Source organism: Berghia stephanieae, chromosome 8 (assembly GCF_034508935.2).
Source record: "Berghia stephanieae isolate SIO BIC M18660-M18661 chromosome 8, UCSD_Bste_1.3, whole genome shotgun sequence".
In the NCBI taxonomy this organism is placed as follows: Eukaryota; Metazoa; Mollusca; class Gastropoda; order Nudibranchia; family Aeolidiidae; genus Berghia; species Berghia stephanieae.
In genome coordinates this window covers 23,109,699-23,134,399 of record NC_088367.1, presented here as the reverse complement: position 1 = coordinate 23,134,399, position 24,701 = coordinate 23,109,699, and the positions used below count along the sequence as shown (strand labels likewise).

General features: G+C 35.4%; 1 protein-coding gene across 1 annotated transcript in view; it reads left to right on the top strand.

The window, feature by feature from the left end:
- Nucleotides 1-24,442, top strand: part of LOC144978390 (putative G-protein coupled receptor 139) — a 28,546-nt gene extending 4,104 nt beyond the window's left edge. The window contains exons 3-7 of the mRNA XM_078924351.1: nt 1,742-2,143; nt 19,575-19,787; nt 20,541-20,792; nt 22,679-22,852; nt 23,753-24,442. Of these exons, the coding sequence (XP_078780477.1) occupies nt 1,889-2,143; nt 19,575-19,787; nt 20,541-20,792; nt 22,679-22,852; nt 23,753-23,974 (1,116 nt within the window). The 5' untranslated portion in view covers nt 1,742-1,888 and the 3' untranslated portion in view covers nt 23,975-24,442. The remainder of the gene's footprint in view (nt 1-1,741; nt 2,144-19,574; nt 19,788-20,540; nt 20,793-22,678; nt 22,853-23,752) is intronic.
- The last annotated feature ends 259 nt before the right edge of the window (nt 24,443-24,701 follow it).

Sequence of the window (24,701 nt, the reverse complement as noted above, 5' to 3'; positions counted from 1 at the left end):
ACTGGCCTGGGTGAATGGGGGATTGAATTCATCACAAACCTTCTAAATCAAGTGTATGACACAGGAAAAATGCCAACTGATATGAAACGATCCATTTTTATAGCACTACCAAAAAAGCCAGGGGCAGTTGATTGTGAACAACACAGAACTATTAGCCTAATGAGCCACCTCACAAAAATTCTTTTGAAGATAATTTTACTAAGAATAAGAAATAAAATACGACCTGAAATTGGGGAGATGCAATTTGGTTTTGTTGAGGACAAGGGTACCAGAAATGGAATATTCACATTATCAATGCTGATGGAAAGATGTATTGAAGTAAATAAAGATCTGTATATGTGTTTCATCGACTATTCAAAAGCCTTTGATAAAGTACAACACGAAAAACTATTCAAAATTCTATCATCCTTGGACATTGATGGTAAAGATTTAAGAATATTACGGAATTTGTACTGGGAACAAGAAGCAGCAATGCGTGTTGACAATGAACTAAGCAGTTTTACACCTATTAGAAGAGGAGTTAGGCAGGGGTGTGTTTTGTCTCCAGATTTATTCAACCTCTATAGTGAAATGATATTAAGAGATATCGAACATAAGAAGGGGGTGTGTATTGGAGGAAAGAATGTAACAAATCTGAGGTATGCAGATGATACGGTTCTACTGGCAGAATCTGAACATGAACTACAAGAATTACTGGATGTTGTAGTCAGGAGTAGTGAAAATATGGGACTGGAACTGAATATATCTAAAACAGAATGTATGACGGTATCTAAAAATAATAACCCACCAGCCTGTGTAATAACAAGCAGAGGACAAACAATACAACAAGTTGAATGTTTCAAATATTTAGGCTTCAATGTAACATCCAATGGAAAATCAGATTGTGAAATAAAGAAAAGAATAGGTATGGCGAAGAATGCATTCAACCAGCTGCATACAATTATGAAAAACAGGAATATTAGCATGAAAACAAAAATCAAAGTCCTGGATTGCTATGTACTGTCTGTGCTGCTATATGGTTGTGAGAGCTGGACCATAAACAAGACCATGGTTAAAAGACTGGAGGCAGTGGAAATGTGGTTTTACAGAAGAATGATGAGGGTGTCATGGATGGAAAGGAAAAGAAATGAAGAAATTTTAGAAATGGCAAACAGAAAAAGATCACTGATAACAAAAATCATCAAACGCCAAATGGAATTTTTAGGACACATTATCCGCCACCCTGGTTTGGAAATACTCGCCTTGACTGGAAAGATGAATGGAAAAAGAATAAGAGGAAGACAAAGAATAACGTATTTGAAAGGGATAAGAACTTGGACAGATGAAGCTGAGAAAGGTGGCGCTGCTTTAATAGAATTGGCAAGAGATAGATCAGCTTGGCGGAAGATGACCTCCGACGTCTGCTTCAGATATGGAACTACATGAGATGAGATTGCATGGGGATTGCGAAGTGGCCGAGTGGTTAAGATATTGCATTTTTGAAGTTTTTGTTTGTTGGCGTTTTTTTTTCCTTGGAAATAATATTAAACCCCATTTCGCTCAATATGGACAACATGGCTTTTTCCTCTTGACATCAGATATTTTTTTGATGTATTATCTACATTCCTTCGTGGAATGCCTGGACGAAGGTATCTCACGATGCCACGAAAGGGCTTTATATTTTTTGGTCTAATTTTGTTTGCGAATAGATAGGAATCATATACCCACTATAATTTTTATCTAATTTATTTGATTCTTTCAGGAATAAACAATTTAATCCAGTATCAAACAACCAAACTTGGAACAGAAACTTCATTAATAGAAACCCATCGCCCACTACAAACAAACAAACAAACAAACAAACAAACAAACAAACAAAGAGCGAGACATCAAAAGTAAACGTCACATCATGGCAACTACAGTGGAATCCCTGACTTCTACAGTCAGTGACTTTGTTTCTGAAACATCCCAAGAAATGATGACGTCCACTCAGACGATGGCCACAACAACCGATGAACCTTTGTCAACGAGCCTCCATTTTGCAATGAGCGCTGTGATTGGTCCAATTATCTGCTTTCTGGGCATGACCGGTAACGTCTTAGCCATCATCGTCTGGAATCGCCCAGGGATGACGAGTTCAACAGGACGCTACCTCACAGCACAGGTAAAGGATCTCTCTCTCTCTCTCTCTCTCTCTCTCTCTCTCTCTCTCTCTCTCTCTCTCTCTCTCTCTCTCTCTCTCTCTCTCTCTATCTATCTATCTATCTATCTATCTATCTATCTATCTCTTTCTCACTCTCTCTCTATCTATCTATCTATCTATTTCTCTCTCTCTCTCTCTCTCTCTCTCTCTCTCTATCTCTATCTATCTATCTATCTATCTATCTATCTCTATTGAAGACATACGAAAAGAAAATAAGTAAAATTAATCAGTAAGCGATATTTTATTAAACATTAAAAGTCAATTCCACGCAAATCAAGATGGATGAATAGGTGGATGAATAGATAGATAGATAGATAGATAGATAGATAGATAGATAGATAGATAGATAGATAGATAGATAGATAGATAGATAGATAGATAGATAGATAGATAGATAGATAGATAGATAGATAGTGATAGATAGATAAGTAAATAGATTGATGGATGGATAATTAAAATGATGATGGGTGGATGGATAGATAGATAGATAAATAGATAGATAGATAGATAGATAGATATTATTATTTAAAATATTTACCACAATGTTTGGGGCAGTCTACATCGATGTTTCAGGCTTAATTTGCAAATTAAGCCTGAAACATCGATGTAGACTGCCCCAAACATTGTGGTAAATATTTTAAATAATAATTCGCTCCATTACTACATGTCGAGCACTTTTCGTACCATATTTGTATCAAACACGATTCAATAGATAGATAGATAGATAGATAGATAAATAGATAGATAGATAGATAGATAGATAGATAGATAGATAGATAGATAGATAGATAGATAGATAGATAGATAGATAGATAGGAAAGTTCAATCACCTAACGGTAAACTCCTCAGAGGTCAATCAGTTTCTACAAGGAGCAATACACGTTGATTATTACAAATCTATGCATCGAATTTAACGAAACATTTCGTTCCGGGTTCGTTTCGAATTACATTAAATTTTATCAATAGTGTTCACATATTCAGCCAAGCGTTAAATCAACCTGACCTCAAACCTTCATTCGTACTATCTCTTTATTGTACAAAATCGTCATAATAAAAACATGTCTTTGATCATCAACTTTGAGAATCAAATTTATCCGTTTGATTCTTCTCCTTGACATCACATTGCATCCGGGTTTATAACGATAAGAACAAGTTAATTACCGCACTTTGGAAAATAAACGTATCTAAACATTTTGCCAGAAATGTCGTCCTTCAAATATCGATCGATTTAAATGACTCGCATCTTAGCAAAAACTCTCAAATCTGGGACCTCGCGCAAACAATGGAGTGACGTTAACTGTATTCCGCCTTATTGTTTAGTGGACAAGACACTCGTGTAGGTATAATATTATTTTCTTGATGCGATAGGTTTGCACAATGAATGTCGTGGTCGGTTACCGTGTTCGACACCGTAAACAATTAATCAAGGGATGCCATCAGCTAGCAGGGATTTCCACCTGTCCTTCCCCAATAGATATTTATAGTTGACCGTATCTCTTTTATTTGGTAGTAGTAGTGGAATGAATGTGTGTACAACAATGATATTATAAGATAACACGGCATTGTATAATCAATTAAGATTCCGTTGTTATAGATATTATGTGCTTGGCAAAGAAGCTCATAACATTGCCATCCGGAAGTATAACGGACCAACACACACAACTGTGTGTATCCATGAACGTTTATAGTCGGGTCAATACAGTTTACTGAGCATTACTCATAAACACGGATGGCAAAAAACAATAACAAAGACCCGAGTGACGTCATCTTCGAACTAGCTATAGACAGAACGAAGGGTTGTCGCCCTTTTCTCAAGATATACCCTTATAAAAATATCCACCGAGAATGAATAAAGTAGTCTTTTTAGAGCCATTATCCCGTGGAGCCGAAGTTTATCCCGGATTCTATAGCATGAAACGGACAATAGCATTATTTGCTATCATTTGGATAGGACGCTCGTCTAAAGTGCAGCTATGTGGTCTAGTGAGATGACTCTCGTCTTCGGACCGCAAGGTCCAGGGTTCGAGACCCGCTAGCTCTGAGCGACGCATAGTTGAGTCCTTGGAAAAGGCTCTTTACTCACATTCTCTCAACCAAGCGCCATGTCTCGTCCTACGTGTTAAATATTACCATTGGATATTAGGGACCCTTGTAAGCGCTTTGAGTATGTTTAGTGGATATTGCTGTAGCCATCGTTAACACCGTAGCCATCGTAAAGTTATAGCCCGACACTGATCAAAAAATGACCTCAAAATGCAAGTATTTTGCCACAAAAGAAAACAAATCGTGAGTTGTATTCAATAGTTCAACCAATGAAATAACTTGTTTCCATGAGCACTACTAACGACAACTCACTAGGCGGTGCAAAAACGAAATAATGACGTCAAACTGCCAGTCCTTTTGGGTTTCAGTGTCAGGCTACAACATAACGATGGCTACGTATAAATGCTCTAGGTTGTTGGATTTGTTGTCTTGTTTTGTTTGACTCCACAATTTCATGTAACGCAGTAGCCTAACCTCGATCAAGCAAAAGCAAAACATCCTTGTGTAGTGTGTACTCAAAATTAAATGACACAGTTAACCACCGAAACGAAGAAATACAATAAAACAATGACGCCCGCGTGTTTAGTGAGGTTGACGAGTGACGTCATTACCTAAGCTGGCTGTGTAAAGTCACGCACAATCCCATCCCACTTATTAACTATAGTATGTACTTAGTACTACCTTCTACTAATTACTTGAACTTGGACTTGGTCCATGTGGGACAGAAATTAATTTCAAGTGAGGGAGTAGAGTATAGATAGAATGCGCTTGGCCAAGGAGTTCACAACATTGCCATCCGGAAGTATAACGGACCAACACACAAACTCTGTGTAACCATGAACTTTTATAGTCTTGTTAATACAGTTTAGTGAGAACAACTCACAAACGCGGAAGGCAAAAACAATAACAAAGGCCTGAGTGACGTCATCTGCATACTATCTATATTATTATGTGCGGCTATGTGGTCTTGAGGTATGACACTCGCTTTCGGATTGGAAGGTCCTGGGTTCGAGCCTCGCTCGACGCATATTTGAGTCCTTGGAAATGGCTCTTTATTCACAGTCTCTCACCGTTCTTAGGTGTAAATTGACCGTCAACAGCGTTGTCTCGGAACAAAAAAAAATTGTAATATCGCCTAAAAGGCGTCATATCTCGCTCTACATGTTACGTATTGCTCTTGGTTATGAACACTTTGTAAAGCGCTTTGAGCACGATTGGTGGATTTTACGCGATAAAGAAAGCTCAAGTTTTTAGATATTTTACTTACATTCTTATCCAGTTAATTGACGGACTCTGGAAAATCGTGTATTTAAAAATTTGGCCAGAAAACTCTCGATTCAAATAACCCTCATTATTTTTGGCCAAAAAAAATCTCGAACCTGAGGCTTGCGTGCCATGTTTGATATTTTGGTACATTCAATCATTGAAATAACAATTTTTTTAAAAACTTAAGAGAAATAGAATGAAAACATATATTTTCATGAAAATAATGAAATTTGATTCTCATGTCAAAAAAAAAAAAACAAACAAAACAAACCCTTACAATGTTCCACGATCTTACATTTCACACGTGCATACGTTGGTAACTACTTATGTTTTATTTTTGACTAAAAACTTTTGCATCGTATATATTTAGCAACATTTCATATCTTTATTTATCGTACAGAGTTTCAACAAGATAACGTAGTTTTACTGTTGCAAATATGTTATACATTTTTTATTTTATTTTGGGGAATCCTATAGGCAAGGAATTATTTCTCTTCGGGTTTTTATTTCAGATTTTTAAAACTTTTCTTTACTTCTTTTTTTTTTTCATTTTTCTTACTCTTTCTTTTTTTTTTTTTTTTTTGTTCTTTTTGTTCTTTATTTGTTTTTCAGAATTTACAATTCTTAACTTGTAACTCGTTTAGAATGTTATTAAATAAATTATATAGAAATCCTGTAAACAGAAAACATATAGTAATTCAATCTATTTACTAATAAAACAGCCAAATATTTATAACTCACCAATACCAGTTAGTGGTAGGTGTCAAATATCACCATTTTAAAAGAAAAAATTTTTAAAAATAAAAAATTCCCTTTATTCATGCCCATGGGGCAATTTTTCTTTAGGGTCTATTCCAAGGGAAAACTGGAATAACTCAGGCGTCCGCCGCAGTGCAGCGCCGCAAGTGAGCTAAGGCGAGGTGACTTGCTCAAGGCCACAAAGCGCGGTGGGTGATCGAACTCGGTACCTTTCAGGTGCGAAGCAAAGACAAGACCGTACCACTGAGCCACGCTATCCCATTTTACGCAGGTGGTTTACTTTGAAAACGTCCTGTTAATGAGTTAATTATAGCAAAGATAAAGATAACCGCTGACAGCATCATTTCGTTTGTTTTAATAACAATAAATAAGATTTGAATGACATAAAACCGTCAAATTTCTAAAATATTTGCATCATTGTATGCCCCCGGATTCATGGACAACTATTGTTGGCAATTTAGCTTACCCTAACTTCGAATTCCAATCAACTAGATTGCTTTATTAAGACCCCCAAAAAATGTTTTTTTTTTAAATTAAAAAAATAAAAAATAAAAAAATAAATAAAAAATAATAATAATAATAATAATAATAATAATAATAATAATAATAATAATAATAATAATAATGATAATAATAATAATAATAATAATAATAATAATAATAATAATAATAATAATAATAATAATAATAATAATAATAATAATAATGATAATAATAATAATAATAAATAATAATAATAATAAAAATAATAATAATAATAATAATAATAATAATAATAATAATAATAATAATAATAATAATAATAATAATTACATAGCAGTTTTTCAGAGTCGCGTGGCGGGGTTCGTGGTTTAGTTCGGTTTCTGTAGCCTAACACGAACAGTAGTAAAAAATATTATTTGCTACCGTTTAGATAGGATGCAAAGTGCGAAGTCTGTCCACGTCATTAACTATACAATAATTGTTTATTTTTCATCAGGTTTCTATTTATAGTACTGACTAATATTTAAAAGATGACAATGAGTCTTCTCTTTAGTTTATACCTTTTTGACGCCGATGTCATCAAAATGAGTTTAACGGATGATGGCTATGCATCGTAAGGATTTACGTTTAATTTTCTTTTTAGAAGTATACACACTTGCTACATTCAGAAAAGTGAGTGGAGCAGGCACTTATGTCGATAATAGCAAAAAATGAAGTGAATAATAATAATAATAATAATAATAATAATAATAATAATAATAATAATAATGATAATAATAATAATGATAATAATAATAATAATAATGATAATAATAATAATAATAATAATAATAATAATAATAATAATAATAATAATAATAATAATAATAATAATAATAATAATAATAACAGTCATCACCATCATCATCATCATCATCATCATCATCATCATCATCATCATCAACATCATCAACATCATCATCATCATCATCAGCAACATCATTATCATCATCAACATCATCATCATCAACATCACCATCTTCCACCTCGTCGTCCTCATTCTCCTCCTCATCATCATATTATTATCACAATCATTCTGACCTGCGTCTGTGAATCATCAGCTACCAGGACACTTATTTCAATCAACCAACAACACGCAATTATTTTTTATCATTTCCTCAGATCAGTAGTGTCATAATGAAAATAAACCTCAGCCTACCTTCATTCCATTGTTAATTTATGACAACAAATTATTCCATGATGACTACAAACAAGCATTCCATCCATCTAGATAATAATTTAATAAAATGTATATTTACTATTTACCTCACGACATACCTACTTACTTCCTACGTACTAGGCTGAACCTGTGTCAATTCAACCAACGTAGGTGATGGTATGTATCGGTGGGAGAGGAAGGGGGAAGGGGGGGGGGGGGGGGTGTGGAGGAGACAGGGGGAAGACGTGACCGGGAAAGTATAATGAATGAAATAGGGCAGGTCATGTATTTATTTATTTTGTTGTTGTTGTTGTTCTGATGTTAATGGAATATTTTGTAATTATCTTTAAGAGGTGTTTGGTTCGATCCTCAATTGAGGCTGTATGATTGTTTTTTGTTTTTGTTTTTTTGGATAGCTTTATCATTATTCTTCCCCTATCCATAAATTATTAGCCACTCCCACGCCTCGTTCTGAAAAAAGTCCGCGAAATTAAAGGGGAGGCAAGAGAAAATCAGCTGATCGTTAAAATAGTAACAGAAAAGTGGAGGTGCTCGGCAATGAATGCAAGAAAGACATTTAAAACGCCGTAAAAATGTTTAAAAATCACTTAATGTTATACGAGTAATTACCATCCATAACAACCTGTCAAATTCACATATGTAAGATGCCAAGCCAAAATTAATAATAAAATAATAAAGAACACGATTGACCGTTGACTACACATGCATATGAGAACCAGAAATATTTTGTAAACAATGTAACACAATATAATGTGTAAGTTTCAAAGCAAATGCAACCACAAATAACATCAAAGAACAATGTGGGACTACTGTTTTAATTTCATAAAACCAAACGCATATTTTCTGCCCCCGATATTGAACGTGTAGTTAGTATGTATCGTACAAACAACATTCGTTTAGACAGGTAGTCGGGATTCTAGCGCCAGTTTTATTTGGGCAACCGTGATTGGGATTTCACTCAATGCACTTATTATTATTATTATTATTATTATTATTATTATTATTATTATTATTATTATTATTATTATTATTATTATTATTATTATTATTATTATTATTATCATTATTATTATTATTATTATTATTATTATTATTATTATTATTATTATTATTATTATTATTATTATTATTATTATTATTATTATTATTATTATTATTATTATTATTATTATTATTATTATTATATAATATTAATAATAATAATAATAATAATAATATAATAATAATAATAATAATAATAATAAATAATAATAATAATAATAATAATAATAATAATAATAATAATAAGCAGTTGAAAGCAGTCTTTGGTGTATAAGTGCATATGTACATTATTTCTTATAATAAATGCTTCAAAACAAAACAAAACAAAACTAAAAAAAATAAAATAAAGAATAAATGAATATAAATATCTATTTGGGCATTTACTTACATTAAAAGTCTTGAAAATCACAATCACAATCCATGAAAATTAAATATCCCATAATCCGAAGAAGACATGAATTTAATCCAAAATCCAACACAGGAATGTATTTTAATATTAATAGGAGACAGATATCCTATTAAAACTATAGCATTACTTGCAAACAACAATACCCCACTCTGCGTTTAACGGGCTTGTGGCCGTCACATTGTAAATTGTGACCGCATTAGGGTAATCGGTGTCCTAAAGACTGACATACTGACATACAATCAATGAGAACTATAAAGAATCCATTCTAGAATTCAACTACAAACTGAAAAGCATGATAAATATCACTCTATCAAATAATTTTCTTTGCACAGGTTCACTCACACTCTCCTTTATTGCAAAACATTGATAAGTGAGAAAAAGTTTGTATTTCAATTATAAACTTAATCACATAATCTAAATGATGGAGAATAAAAACAGCTAATTATAAAAAATTTCACAGATCAAGTTATCTATTTGAACTCCGCATATTTAGCTTAATTACTCAATGACCATAAATTTTTTAAAACTGCATTGTTTCATTTAAACAAGACCATGACGCTTATGCCTGGACCGGGTATTCACAACTTCTGCATTTGCATTCCACTTTCGAATCGAATTAATCTCTATCTTATCCGTTTATTTGCAAAGTTTCTGCACTTTATAAATAAGACCATAACGCTTATGTCTGGACCGGGTATTCACAACTTCTGCATTTGCATTCCACTTTCGAATCGAATTAATCTCTGTCTTATCCGTTTATTTGCAAAGTTTCTGCACTTTATAAATAAGACCATAACGCTTATGTCTGGACTGGGTATTCGCAAATTTTCCTATTGTGTTCCACTTTTCGAATCGAAATAACATCTAGTCTATCCGTTTATTTGCAAAGTTTCTGCACTTTATAAATAAGACCATAACGCTTATGTCTGGACCGGGCATTCGCAAATTCTGCTTATGTGTTCCACTTTTCGAATCGAATTAATCTCTATTTTATCCGTTTATTTGCAAAGTTTCTGCACTTTATAAATAAGACCATAACGCTTATGTCTGGACTGGGTATTCGCAAATTTTCCTATTGTGTTCCACTTTTCGAATCGAAATAACATCTAGTCTATCCGTTTATTTGCAAAGTTTCTGCACTTTATAAATAAGACCATAACGCTTATGTCTGGACCGGGCATTCGCAAATTCTGCTTATGTGTTCCACTTTTCGAATCGAATTAATCTCTATTTTATCCGTTTATTTGCAAAGTTTCTGCACTTTATAAATAAGACCATAACGCTTATGTCTGGACTGGGTATTCGCAAATTTTCCTATTGTGTTCCACTTTTCGAATCGAAATAACATCTAGTCTATCCGTTTATTTGCAAAGTTTCTGCACTTTATAAATAAGACCATAACGCTTATGTCTGGACCGGGCATTCGCAAATTCTGCTTATGTGTTCCACTTTTCGAATCGAATTAATCTCTATTTTATCCGTTTATTTGCAAAGTTTCTGCACTTTATAAATAAGACCATAACGCTTATGTCTGGACTGGGTATTCGCAAATTTTCCTATTGTGTTCCACTTTTCGAATCGAAATAACATCTAGTCTATCCGTTTATTTGCAAAGTTTCTGCACTTTATAAATAAGACCATAACGCTTATGTCTGGACCGGGCATTCGCAAATTCTGCTTATGTGTTCCACTTTTCGAATCGAATTAATCTCTATTTTATCCGTTTATTTGCAAAGTTTCTGCATTTTATAAATAAGACCACGACACTTATGTGTTAGATAGTTCGCAAATTCTGCCTTTGTGTTCCACTGTTCGATTAGAATTAATCTCTATTTTATCCGTTTATTTGAAAAGATTCTGCACTTTATAAATAAGACCATAACGCTTATGTCTGGACTGGGTATTCGCAAATTTTCCTATTGTGTTCCACTTTTCGAATCGAAATAACATCTAGTCTATCCGTTTATTTGCAAAGTTTCTGCACTTTATAAATAAGACCATAACGCTTATGTCTGGACCGGGCATTCGCAAATTCTGCTTATGTGTTCCACTTTTCGAATCGAATTAATCTCTATTTTATCCGCTTATTTGCAAAGATTCTGCATTTTATAAATAAGACCATAACGCTTATGTCTGGACTGGGTATTCGCAAATTTTCCTATTGTGTTCCACTTTTCGAATCGAAATAACATCTAGTCTATCCGTTTATTTGCAAAGTTTCTGCATTTTATAAATAAGACCACGACACTTATGTGTTAGATTGTTCGCAAATTCTGCCTTTGTGTTCCACTGTTCGATTAGAATTAATCTCTATTTTATCCGTTTATTTGAAAAGATTCTGCATTTTATAAATAATAATAATTGTTCAAAATTTTACCTCACACCCGATATTACAAGTACAAGTGAGCCAGGTGATGAAGATTGTCAAACAGTGTGACAGATGAAATAGGAAGAGAGAGAGAGAGAGAGAGAGAGAGAGAGAGAGAGAGAGAGAGAGAGAGAAGATGAGAGAGAGATTCGTTTTTTGTTCAAAATTTCCCTCTCTCTCTCTCTCTCTCATATTGCACAAGGTTGTACTATTTTACTATTTATCAAGAACAGCCAAGGTGGCAACCCAGTCTCTGTATAAACTAAGCAAGATGGCAACAGGGACCTTGCTCCTTATCCAATGCCGAAGCTTTAATTTGAGTCAAACGGTTTGGTTAAAAAAAAAACACCCAAAATAAGTTCGTGTGTGATGGAAGTTGAAGTCGGCTTATTATAAAATCGTTTATGGTCTGTTTGGATTACCCTTTTTAAATAGAAAAGGTGAATATAACATAAACTTGAAGAATAGGCAAGCTAAATGAAAATTAAATTGACTGATTAAATGAGTACGCGAGGCTGAGTTGCGAACGACTACTGGGTTCCGACATTCCGATCCCAGTGTCATTCATGTTCACCGTACCGTGTTACTGTCTACACACTACACTGCATTGTTAGTGACTGGTCATGTCTTTTTTGTTTGTATGTTTTACGCAAGCTTAATAAAAATTAAATTAACTGATTAAATGAATACGTGAGGCAGAGTTGCGAACGACTCATGGGTTCCGACATTCCGATCCCAATGTCAGTGTCAGTCATGTTCACCGTACTGTGTTACTGTCTACACACTACACAGCATTGTTAGTGACTGGTCATGCCTTTTTTGTTTGTATGTTTCTTTTAATATGGGTCAATTTACAAAGAATAATAATAGAACTGTTCAAAACAAAAACTAGATTCACTATTACGTGCCTGTAATGAAGTGCTTTCCACAAACCGTGAGCGAGAATGATGGTGGAGGTAATGGCAACCATGTGGGTTTGTTATTGCTTCCTGCCTCCGTCAACCCACGCATCCAGTTGCGTAACCCACGCTGAATCTGACCAATAGCAGAGAGCGTAGATAATAGAGAGGCTTTACGGACGGGAAGTCACGCGACTTCGTCGGTGACAACAATGTTAGCGAGGGATGGTGACTGCGTATGCGGCGAGGAGCGAGCTATAAATAACCAAGACAGGTAAACACCGGCACATGGTGGCGAGAGAAGTAATGGAATGTAGTGGATATATAATTCGCACAACATCAAACAGTTTATTAAGCCGTTGGATCGAGGTCCAGGTATCAATATTGAATACAAACATTATCAGATAAGATGAGATAAAAGAAAATTGACTTAAAAATTTATCCCGAAAAGGAAATTTGACATGGGCACAACAAGAGAGGACTCGTACATCAAATTGACATAGACACAACAAGCGAATCACACGCCCCCAACCCTACTGACCCCCCCCCCCCACCTCTCTCTCTCTCTCTCACTCTCTCCTCTCTCTCTCTCTCTCTCTCTCTCCTCTCTCTCTCTCTCATGTAGAAACTTCAAGTGAACTGTTCCCATGATGCTGTGAGCAAAACAAATTACTTTCTGGAAACCATCGATGGATTTGCTTTAGTTTTCTATCATGCATCGCTATGAGGAATCTCGCATCTTCTCTGAGCGAATATAATTCATATAACACTAAAGAGGTGGAGTGTGTTTGTATGTTTGTGTGTGTGTGTGTGAGACAGAGAGAGAGAGAGAGAGAGAGAGAGAGAGAGAGAGAGAGAGGGTGGGGGGGAGGATGATTTGGTGATGTGGGGGTGGTTGATAACAAAGTCTATGGAAGTGAGTATGAAGCTTACCCAATGCATGCTTGCCCTTCCTACTTATTCTGAAAGGTGGCCGCTTTCCTTTCAATAGACTTATTGGATTTGGAGGTCTGTTCTTGACTTGCCTTGCATCTCACATGGTGATGAAGGCGCACATTGACGAAAAGGTTGATGACGAGGAAGTGAATATCACACTGCTTCACGGCCTTTTTGCATTCCAATCCTGTTTCTAATGTTGCCTCCATCACTTTCCTAATCAGATACATTCTTAATCCTCTCTTGTACAAGTAGGGGTCAATGTAGCATCGAAATGCATGTTCTGCAGCCGTCAGAATATACATTAATTTATGCGATGGCGCACACAATCCCTCGTTTTCCGTGGTAAAATTTTTCTTGCAGATAAACGTATGCGATGGGTCTTGAGTGCTCCGTGCTTGTATTAAATCCTCTTTACAATTTTCACACAGAAGATTTTTTTTTTGGCTCTCAACTTCATCCCAACGTAACCTCCAATGTAATTCAGAACGTTGGTCTCGGTTGTCGTGAGCATGGGAGGAGCGGCTCTCATTACTTGCTGAAGTGGAAGAGGAACATCTTGCTGTAGTCGTGTTCTGACGGTGCTTTGGGCTCCCATTGATGCCATATTTTCAAAACTGAATAAGAAGGTATCGATGTCATCCTTGCAGTTTTTGTTGCTCCCCGGGACGAGAACAGCATCAACCATTGTCTGGCGCAGAGCCAGGCGGAATTCCCTAGAAGTTGGATTTACTCGGTGTCCACCCTTTGCCCTGATGATGGAGAAAAGGTTTTCCAAACAGTCTTGGTTCAGGCGACTTGTCAGAAGAAACTTGAACCCACAGTCATCTCGCAGGTGTTGCCAGAGTTGGAGCAAGGCTTCGATTGACAGCTTCCATCCTTCCAGGCATGGCAGACTACCTGTCTTGTTCAGGGGTTTGACGCCTTCCAACCAGATTTTTGTCTGCTCCAAGAAAGTCACGTGCTTGGAATGTGCCGACATCGCATTGTTCATTGTCCCTTTGCTTCTCAGTGATCTGCTGTTGAAAGCGTTGAACAACTGATCAAAGTTCTCAATGAAATGAGCAGTTGGCAATGCCTCTTGTGGAAGAGAAGAATGAAAGACCATAGTGGCTATACCAGCAGCGGCTGGTTTTCTTGATCTTCCTAGCAACAATCCATAGTCCTCAAATCCCTCCACAAGATCTCTAGAAGGATCATACGAAAGATCGGACTTAATGGCCATTTCATCATAAACAATGGCACAAGATCGTTCCACTGGTGACATTGCTTCCACTTTTATCTGGAACAGGTTGAGCATGTTCGGGCAGAGTCCAGGTTCAATCTGTACATTCTTCATGGCCAAGGCAAGTGTAGACGGAGATGGTAACTGAAAAAGCCGTTGCAAGAGACTGTAAGCCTTTTTACTAGCGTGAAAAAGGGAGAGTGCAAATGATTTATCCTGGAAACTCCATCGTCTGGATTTCTTTGGAAGTTGTCCAACTCTAACCTGGGACACGATGAAGGAAACGGCTTGGGGAGGTAAATAAAGACGAAGGGTTTGTTCAACACTTTCAAGTGAAGCCTGTAGGCTGCTCGATTCAGTTCCATGTTGTTGCTCGGAACTTGGTTCTGCACTAGAGCTAGTTGCCGCACAGGAGTTTGGCTGATGAGGGGAACTCTCTTTCATTTTGGAGAGTTTCCTCTGTAGTCTCCAGTTCTTTGACCTTTGAGCACAGAGCTTCTTCTTCAGTCTGTCTTTTCTTTGACGTTCCTCTTTCGTCTCGGATACATCCGTCACTGGATGACATTGAGAGGTCGTAGGTGAGGTAAATGGTTTCTCTGGTGGTAATTCTGCAGAATCATCAATTTTACGCTTTTTAGGGGGTGGTCGTGATGGAGTAAGCTTAGGAGGAGGATTTGGAATGTTGAAGATGGTTGGCACAGCAGTCCTGAGAATGACCGTACGTTTCACTGCAGTTTTGCTGAAACAGCAAGGTTCAAAGTGCTCAGAGCAAATGAAGCAGTTGATGTGAAGGTATTCTGGTGTTTTATTCTCCAGATCTTTCCTACGGCAATTGATGAGCCACTGCCTGCTACTGTAGAAAGAATTTAAAAAAGCAAACATGCCTATTTCACACGGCTGTGTACAGTTACAATGTAGATCATGCCTAAGTTAATGAGCTTCATCTAAAATCACAACCCTCTATAACAAAAGGAGGCGCATTTATTCACTAAAATTGAATGATACTGATCCACTTATAACGCCATCTCAGGATACCCGCTGTGGCGTTGAATGGTCGTTTTGCATCGTTAATTTTTACAGCAGTAAGGGTATTTGATGGAGTTTAGGATGGTAGATTAAGGTGCAGTAGAAGAAATAGAAAATCAACCCAAACAAACACACACACACACACACACACACACACAAACATGCATACATACACACACACACACACGCGCGCGCGCGCACAAGCGCGCACACACACACACACACACACACAAAAAAACACACACACACAAGACCCACCGGCTTATTGTTATAACTGGTGGGGCAATTGTAGCGGTTGTGTGTAGCCAAAGAGGACTGTATATATATGTAACGTAGTTACCAAGCCATAAACACAATACTCTTTACGGGCACCTCACCAGATAAATCAAACAAGCAGATTCATACGTCTGGCACTAGTAAGAGTTTTAAGTAAGTTAACTCATAAATACGTGGGATCGAAACAACAACATTGTGGCATATTATATACGCTCACACATACTACACACATTAGTATCTATTACCTTAACACATTCATAGTATAGCCTTTTAAAAACCAAACAAAGAGCTTATAAGATAGTGATTTACTCACATTTTGGGGTCCGATGGAAAGCGCAAGAATGACAAATCAGGCCTTTTATTCTTGGAGTTGCTACAGTTTGGGGCAGAACACCAACGACAATGCGTATTCTTTGCTTCTTTCATATTCGCCGCCATGATGATAAAATGTTTACCTGACTTCTTTTGGTTGCTACACACGAGGCTCGATACGCCTTGCGCGACCTCGTAAAGTCTCTCGTTATTCTACGCTCTCTGATTATAGTAACGCGTAGTAATATCAATTTTACAGTAATAATTTGACGTCGGGTTATAAAGCGTTGGATTTCACTGAAAGTAAGAATTATGATTAAAGTATGCTTGTAATGTTTTTCAGTCAGAGATAGGAATCGATTTAGGGGTAGAAATAAGATTTCTTACACTTTTGCGTTTCGGAATTCGAACTTTGTTCCCAACGCGCACTCGCAATCTTGTTCTGTGGTTGGAAACGCGTCCGAAATTCCAATATTGTATATTTAGATTTCTTTTCATATTCTAAATTGCATGTGTACATATTCATTCTAAAAACGCAATAGTTTGATTAAGTACAAGTTTCCGATAACTTGCGTCAGTCAATAGATGATGTAGCCGTTAAATAATTAAATAGTTTATAATTAATTTAGAATCTGGGAGCCACGATTTGATGTCCTGATAGAGACTTTAATGTTTTGATTCATCGACTTTTATTGACTTTATTATGCACAGTGTCATTGTATCAAGGAATGAGTTTGAAAGTTATTCCTGCTCTTGAAATAAATTATCTTAACATGATATGGGGCATTAATGCATCAACTTGCACCAAAGTGAAGCAAAATTGAACTTAAGCAGTGATTGGCGGGTGTCAAAAGTATGTCTCTGACATTGCCCTTGGGTATAGATAGCACTTATAACACATTACCATGATCGACTCAGCTTTGAATAAGAAACCGGCTATAAAAACTAACCGATAATCTTTTAACCAGTTAACCGCTGTACTCTGGGAAAACTCGTATTTGAGAATTTGGCCAAAAAAAACAAACCCGTCCTTCAAATATCGATCGATTTAAATGACCCTCATCTTCGCAAAATCTCTCAAACCTTGGATTTCGTGAAGTCTTACTTTAAGTCCCACTATGACATTATTTGCCAAGATGGCAGGGGTGGGGGGTGGGGGTATATTAAATGGATTAATATTTGAAGGACGAGTTTTCTGGCTAAATCTTACAATACGAATTTTCCCAGAGTTCGGCAGTTAACTGGTTAATGCTAGTACGGAAAGGGCGCATAAGAGGCGATTTGTACTGCTCTGCTGAACTCAGAAAATTAAAAAAAAAAAAAAAAATTTGGCCTGAAAAGTCGTCTTGCAAATATCGATCAGAGAAGAAGAAGAAGAAGAAGAAGAAGAAGAAGAAGAAGAAGAAAGAGAAGAAGAAGAAGAAGAGGAGGAGGAGGAGGAGGAGGAGGAGGAGGAGGAGGAGGAAGATGGAGATGACAATAAATTAAAATGTATTTTTATAATGTGCCTTACATCTTGTCAAAAACTCTCAAACCTGGGACTTTATAAACTATATGAGTTTACGTAAGGGTATGGGCCTACGGTCACATATTGGTCGGACTGATAACCTAACGCAATTATGGGCTTCATTTATCGTTCTTGTATTGAACAATATTTGGCGCTAGTGTGAGAGTATTTCCATTACAACAACGAGATTATAACAATTTGGGTTATCAGACCTGCAAATAAGTACACGTCTGAATTGTCCAATACTGTTTATGGCATGTAAAACATTTTAATGCAATCAATCTAAGCAAGGGTCCGAATGCCCACTAAGTTATTTTTAGCTGTCACAATGAAATCCTAGAAAGAGGAGAGCTAACGCTACTCGTAGCTCCTCTTTCTAGGATGAAATCATGACAATAATAATAATATAAGTTTAAGCCACGCTTTCAATACCATTTACCTTTAACCCTACTATGACAAAACAACTTTCCTCCATTTTTGCCCCCAAAAATGTTGACTTCATACCATATCGTTGTATAAGATAATCCCCAACTTTACCAAGAATCTTAAACCTGAGACTGGTTTCATAAATCTCGAGTTAAAGGCTGGCATATTGATAGATTGCTCATGAAATTACCTTTTCACTTTAGTGTTTTTAACTTCAGATCTACAATTATTCCCCTTTCATCTCCATTTCACTGGCGCTGAAATTAAATTTATATTGTCGCAGGCGCTCTGTCGTTTTATTAAAGAACACAATGTGTGCTTTTAGGTTAGCATTGCATATACGGTGTTTTTTTTTTTTTAATAACGGCAGCGCCGTAAAAGCTCTAAAAATTAACTTAAGTAACTTTGTCAACTTTGGTGTGTACGATTATTGATCAATATAATACGATATTAAAGCAACAAGTTTAAAAACTAACTAAAGTAGCTTTGTCCACTTGGAGGTCACATTAACTTATCGATATATAGTAACAAGTTTAAAAACTAAATAAAGTAACTGTCAACTTGGAGGTCACATTAACTGATCGATATAATATGATATAGTAACAAGTTTAAAAACTAAATAAAGTAACTTTGTCAATTTGGAGGTCCAATTAATGAATCGATATATATTATAAATAAAGTTACAAGTTTATTTTCTATGACCAAAACGGAAAAAGTGTTTTATCATTCCACTACAGAATGGAAAGAACGGGCATTGCGTTGGACAATAAATATTATGTATTGCGATGACGATAGCCTAGACGGGATTAGATGATGGGGAAAACACATATTATTATTATTATTATTATTTCAGCCTTGAAATTTGTATCTTTATAGCAATGAGGTGTCCACTGATCCGCTTGGCATACCAGTGTCAAAATAAATAGTGTACTTCCTCTTCTTCCTCCTCCTCTTCTTCCCCTCCTCTTCTCTTTCTCCTCCTCCTCCTCCTCCTCCCCCTCATCATCATTATCATCATCATCATCATCATCATCATCATCATCATCATCACCTTCTTCTTCTTCTTCTTCTTCTTCTTCTTCTTATTATTATTATTATTATTATTATTATTATTATTCATCACCATCATTATCAATATGCTTTAAAAAATTTTCATTATCAAATTTTACGATGTCTAATTTCTTCCTCATTACTCAGGCTGTGGCGGACTTTGGTGTCTTGCTGACCTTCATACTGTTCGACTCAGTCCAGCATTGGGACAAGGACTTGGTTATGCAACCTTCCTACGGAGTTTTCTATTGTTATATCGCTTACCCTATGTTCTTCTTCTTCGTTATTACAAGCATCTGGGTGACTGTTGGAGTCACCATCGATAGATATATCATGGTGTGCTGGATTGCCAAGGCAAAGGTAATTTATTGACATTATGTGGTGATATAACATTGACAAAGATGGTAATAATGACACTTAATAATGTTGTTGTTTTTCAATGATAATAATAATAATAATAATAATAATAATAGTAATAATGATAATATAATAATAATAATAATAATAATAATAATAATAATAATAATAATAATAATAATAACAATAATAATAATAATAATAACAATAATAATAATAATAATAATAATAATAATAATAATAATAATAATAATAATAAAATTAATAATAATAATAATAATAATAATAATAATAATAATAATAATAATAATAATAATCATAATAATAATAATAATAATAGTTACGATGATGATGATAATGATGATGATGATGATGATGATGATGATGATGATGATGATGATGATGATGATGATGATGATGATGATGATGAGAAGGAGAAGAAGAAGAAGAAGAGAAGAAGAAGAAGAAGAAGAAGAAGAAGAAGAAGAAGAAGAAGAAGAAGAAGAAGAAGAAGAAGAAGAAGAAGAAGAAGAAGAAGAAGAAGAAGAAGTAGAAGAAGAAGAAGAAGAAGAAGAAGAAGAAGAAGAAGAAGAAGAAGAAGAAGAATGAGGGGAAGAGGAGGTAGAGGAGGAGGAGAAGGAGGAGGAAAGTGGAGATGATAATATTAAAATGCATTTTATAATGTGCCTTACAAAATTATCCAAATTTACTTTCAACTTTTGTGGGGTTTTTATTCAATATTTTTTTCTTTTCCAGGAATTTTGCAACCCGAAACGTGCCAATTTTGGCATATTCCTGGTCGCCATCAACTGTTTTCTAATCAACATTCCCCATTTCATGTCATTCACACCCGTCGCTATCGATGCGAATTCAACGGCATCTTACAAAGCAACGGAGTTTGAGACCGGCTCTGGTGGAATGTTCTACGAGTTTTGGATCCACTGTATCATTCTGATTCTCATCCCCTGGGTCTCTGTCTTCTCCATGAATATGAAGATTATCCAGAAAGTACGTATACCTCGTTTGTTTAATTCTACCTTTAAAAATTCTTTTTAAAAATTCCAGTTATTCATCTCAAGGTTGAAATTTGTTTTTAGGGTCTATTCCAAGGGAAGACTGGAATAACTCTTGTATCATTCGTAAACTGAGCTAGGTCGAGGTGACTTGCTCAAGGTCACAAAGCGCAGCGTGTATTCGAACTCTGTACCTTTCGGGTACGAAGTAAAGACCGTACCGTTAAGCTACGCTGCCCCACACATATTATGGACTCTCATCCCCTAGGTCTATGTCTTCCCCACCCTCTATAGTTTCATTTTACCTCAACAAAAACTGCTTCTCATCCCCTGGTTCTTTGTCTTCTCCATGAATATGAAGATTATTCAGAAAGTACGTATCCCCCTATTGTTTCATTTTACCACAACAAAAACTCCTTCTCATCCCCTGGTTCTTTGTCTTCTCCATGAATATGAAGATTATTCAGAAAGTACGTATCCCTCTATTGTTTCATTTTATCTCAACAAAAACTGCTTCTCATCCCCTGGTTCTCTGTCTTCTTCATTAATAATAATAGTAATAATAATAATAATAATAATACACATTCATATAGCGCTCATTCTCGTGTAAAACACAAGCTCTGGGCACTTTACAATATAAATATCAATTTTAAGTGAAAAAAATAATAACAACAATAATAATTCATAGCCAAATCAAGGATTCATATAGAGTCAAGAAAAACAAATACAGTAAAAATGTGTCTTGAGATTCTTTTTAAAAGTAGGTAAAGACTTGCACTCCCTCAGACCACGTGGTAGTTCATTCCAAATCTTGGGGCCGAAACAAGCAAACGATCTATCACCAAATTTTGTTCTTGATCTTTTCCCCGAAATTTTCGTTTGGTCATTACATGATCTTAAAGTGTAATTTTCAAATTTACACATGACCACGTGATCTGTGAGATATTCCGGTGCTATACCAGCCAAACACTTATAAACAAGACACGCTGCTTTGTAATATGTGCGCATTTCAATGGGCAACCAGTGGAGAGAGGCCAACAAAGGGGTTGCATGATCAAATTTTTTTTTGCCAAAAACTAATCTTGCTGCACTGTTTTGCAGTAGTTGTAATTGTTTAATAGAAGCCTGAGGCAAGTTGACAAGCAGCGAGTTACAATAATCTAGTTTCGAAAAAATGAGGGAAACAACCAATGTTTTACATGTTTCAATTGCAATATATTGACGGATCGAACTGATTTTCTCAAATTGAAAGTATAAAGATTTACAGAGAGCAGAAATGTGAGCTGACATTCTCATTTCTGAATCAAAATAGACACCCAAATTTTTCACAGTCTTTGAAACTTTGATCTTTTCGCCCCCAATCAACACCTCAATACTATCATTCACCTTCAACTGCCCTCTAGTTCCCACAATCATCACTTCTGTTTTTGACTCATTCATTTTCAACTTGTTTGCATTCATCCACTCTTTCACATCCGTCACACATTCTTCCACACGTTTCACAATATTTTCGAGATTTTTAGTTTTATCAGTAGCATAAAGTTGCGTATCATCTGCATAGAGATGATAGCGCAGCCCATGACCAGTGATGACATTAGATAATGGAGAAGTATACAAAACAAAAAGAATTACTATGAACATTATCAAGAAAGTACGTATCTCTCTATAGTTTCATTTTACTTCAACAAAAACTGCTTCTCATCCTCTGGTTCTTTGTCTTCTCCACGAATATGAAGATTATCCAGAAAGTACGCATCCCTCTAATGTTTTATTTTTTAACCTTTACGCATAATATAATATATCAATACTCCGGCTCCAGGCGCCGCACGGCTCAGAAGCACTACTATTTCGATCATTTAATGTAATCATTTGTTTCTCCAGATCGGAAAATCCAACGAGAAGATGGCAGACAAGAAAACCAGTCAGTCTCAGAAGAAATCCAAGAAATCAGAGAACCAGATTACCCGTCTTCTCCTGGGTGTGACGTTCTCCTTCCTGTTCTTCATCGGTATCCAGTGTGTTGTTCAGTGTCTATGGATGCAAAAACCCGAGGGGGTGAGTCCAAATTATATGTATTGATGCTATGGGTTTAAGTAAAAAACTAAAAAAAATCTGCCAGTCAGATACAATATACCAACCACACAAAACTATGTTTTTCTTGAACGTTTATAGTCTGATTGATATAATTTAGTGAAAACGAATCAACAAAATGGTTGTCTTTTTATTCCGTCTCTAATGTATAATAGTGCGTTTTTTTCTGTTTGTTTTTTGTTTTGTTTTTTTTTTTTGTTTTTTTTGTTTTTTTTTGTCTGTTCTTTGATTTGTTTTTGATTTTTTTTTTTTTTGATTATTTTTTTTAAGTTTTTGTTTGTTTTTGGGGTTTTTTTCTGTAGAACTTAATGCCCTTTATTATGGTATTATTATTAACATTATGGTATTTTTTGTGTCAATAAAAGAAATTATTATTTTCATTGACACTAGTCTAGATTTATCAATTGTATGAAGATGATATTAACGATAAAGAATATGATGATGAAGATGATGACGATGATGATTATCATTAATATCGCTATTACTATTATTATTGTTATTATTATTATTATTATTATTATTATTATTATTATTATTATTATTATTATTATTATTATTATTATTATTATTAGCAGCAGCAGCAGCAGCAGCAGCAGCAGCAGCAGTAGTAGTAGTAGTAGTAGTAGTAGTAGTAGTAGTTGTTGTAGTAGTAGTAGTTTTTTGTTTTTATTTTTTTGTTTGTTTTACTAGTAAATATTAACTAAACTTATCAACAACGTTGATATTGTAATGGCTCAGTGTATTCTTGGGGCTATTTGTAGTTTTCAATGATTTTAATATTTTTATTTTAAAAGTTAATGCTTTTTTAAAATTTGATTTACTTTTATCTTAAAATCATTGTTATAAATAATGTCTACTTTTCAGGCAAATATGGAACTCGTATCCCAATCCTTCGCTTTTGCCAAGACAGGAGTTGTTTTCAATTCGTCCTTGAACTTCGTATTCTACTGCCTGATGGGAAGGCGATTCAGAATGGAGCTCTTGGCCTTTCTCCGAATCAAGTCATCCAAGGACATCCAGCTGTCATCTCTTGTGGACACTTCTTCCACAAACACCTCCGGCTCTACTTCAACAACTGGCATGTAATTCTTGGGCCGTGATCTACGCGCACGAGTTTGTAGGTCTGAGAACCGAACGGAATTGGATTCAATAGTCTGATGTCACTTCCTCCCAGCAACGAGCAGCTTGGTTCTGATCAAAGAAAATCAGGGCTTTTTATTCTTCTAGAACTTTTTCACATGTCATGTGATCAGAATGTATAAAAGTCAAAACATGATCAGATTTATGTTTTTCTCCTCTGGGTATACTTGTCGGAGAAATATTTCATAAGGGGGTCCGCCATTGTTCCGATAGTTTAGAACCAGTTACTAAGTTACTATGCGCCATTACCAGGGAAGTGACGTCACGACTGTTGAAGCTATTATGATCTCGATTTAACACTGTTATAATGGATCATAGTTTTGCGTTGGTTTGAGAGTATTTCCAATTATAGCACTGAAAGTTAAGAAGAAACGCAACAAGTTTTTTTTTAGATTTAATATTCAAATTGAAAAACGTGAAGAAAATAATATGACTTAAGAGAGATGCATTCGTTCCAGTAACTCAACTTTCAAAAATATAGATTGGGCTAATTGTTCTTGTTCACGGGAGAATCATTATGAAATGTCATTGTCTTCATTGAAAGAGTGAGTTGTGCATCTTAATCGTAAAACCTTTAAAACCCCTAATTCTGGTCAGATTGACTTCAGACTCGATTTCTTTATAGTCGCCAATTCATTCCGTCATAATACAAGTGGGACACGGTATCTCGCAA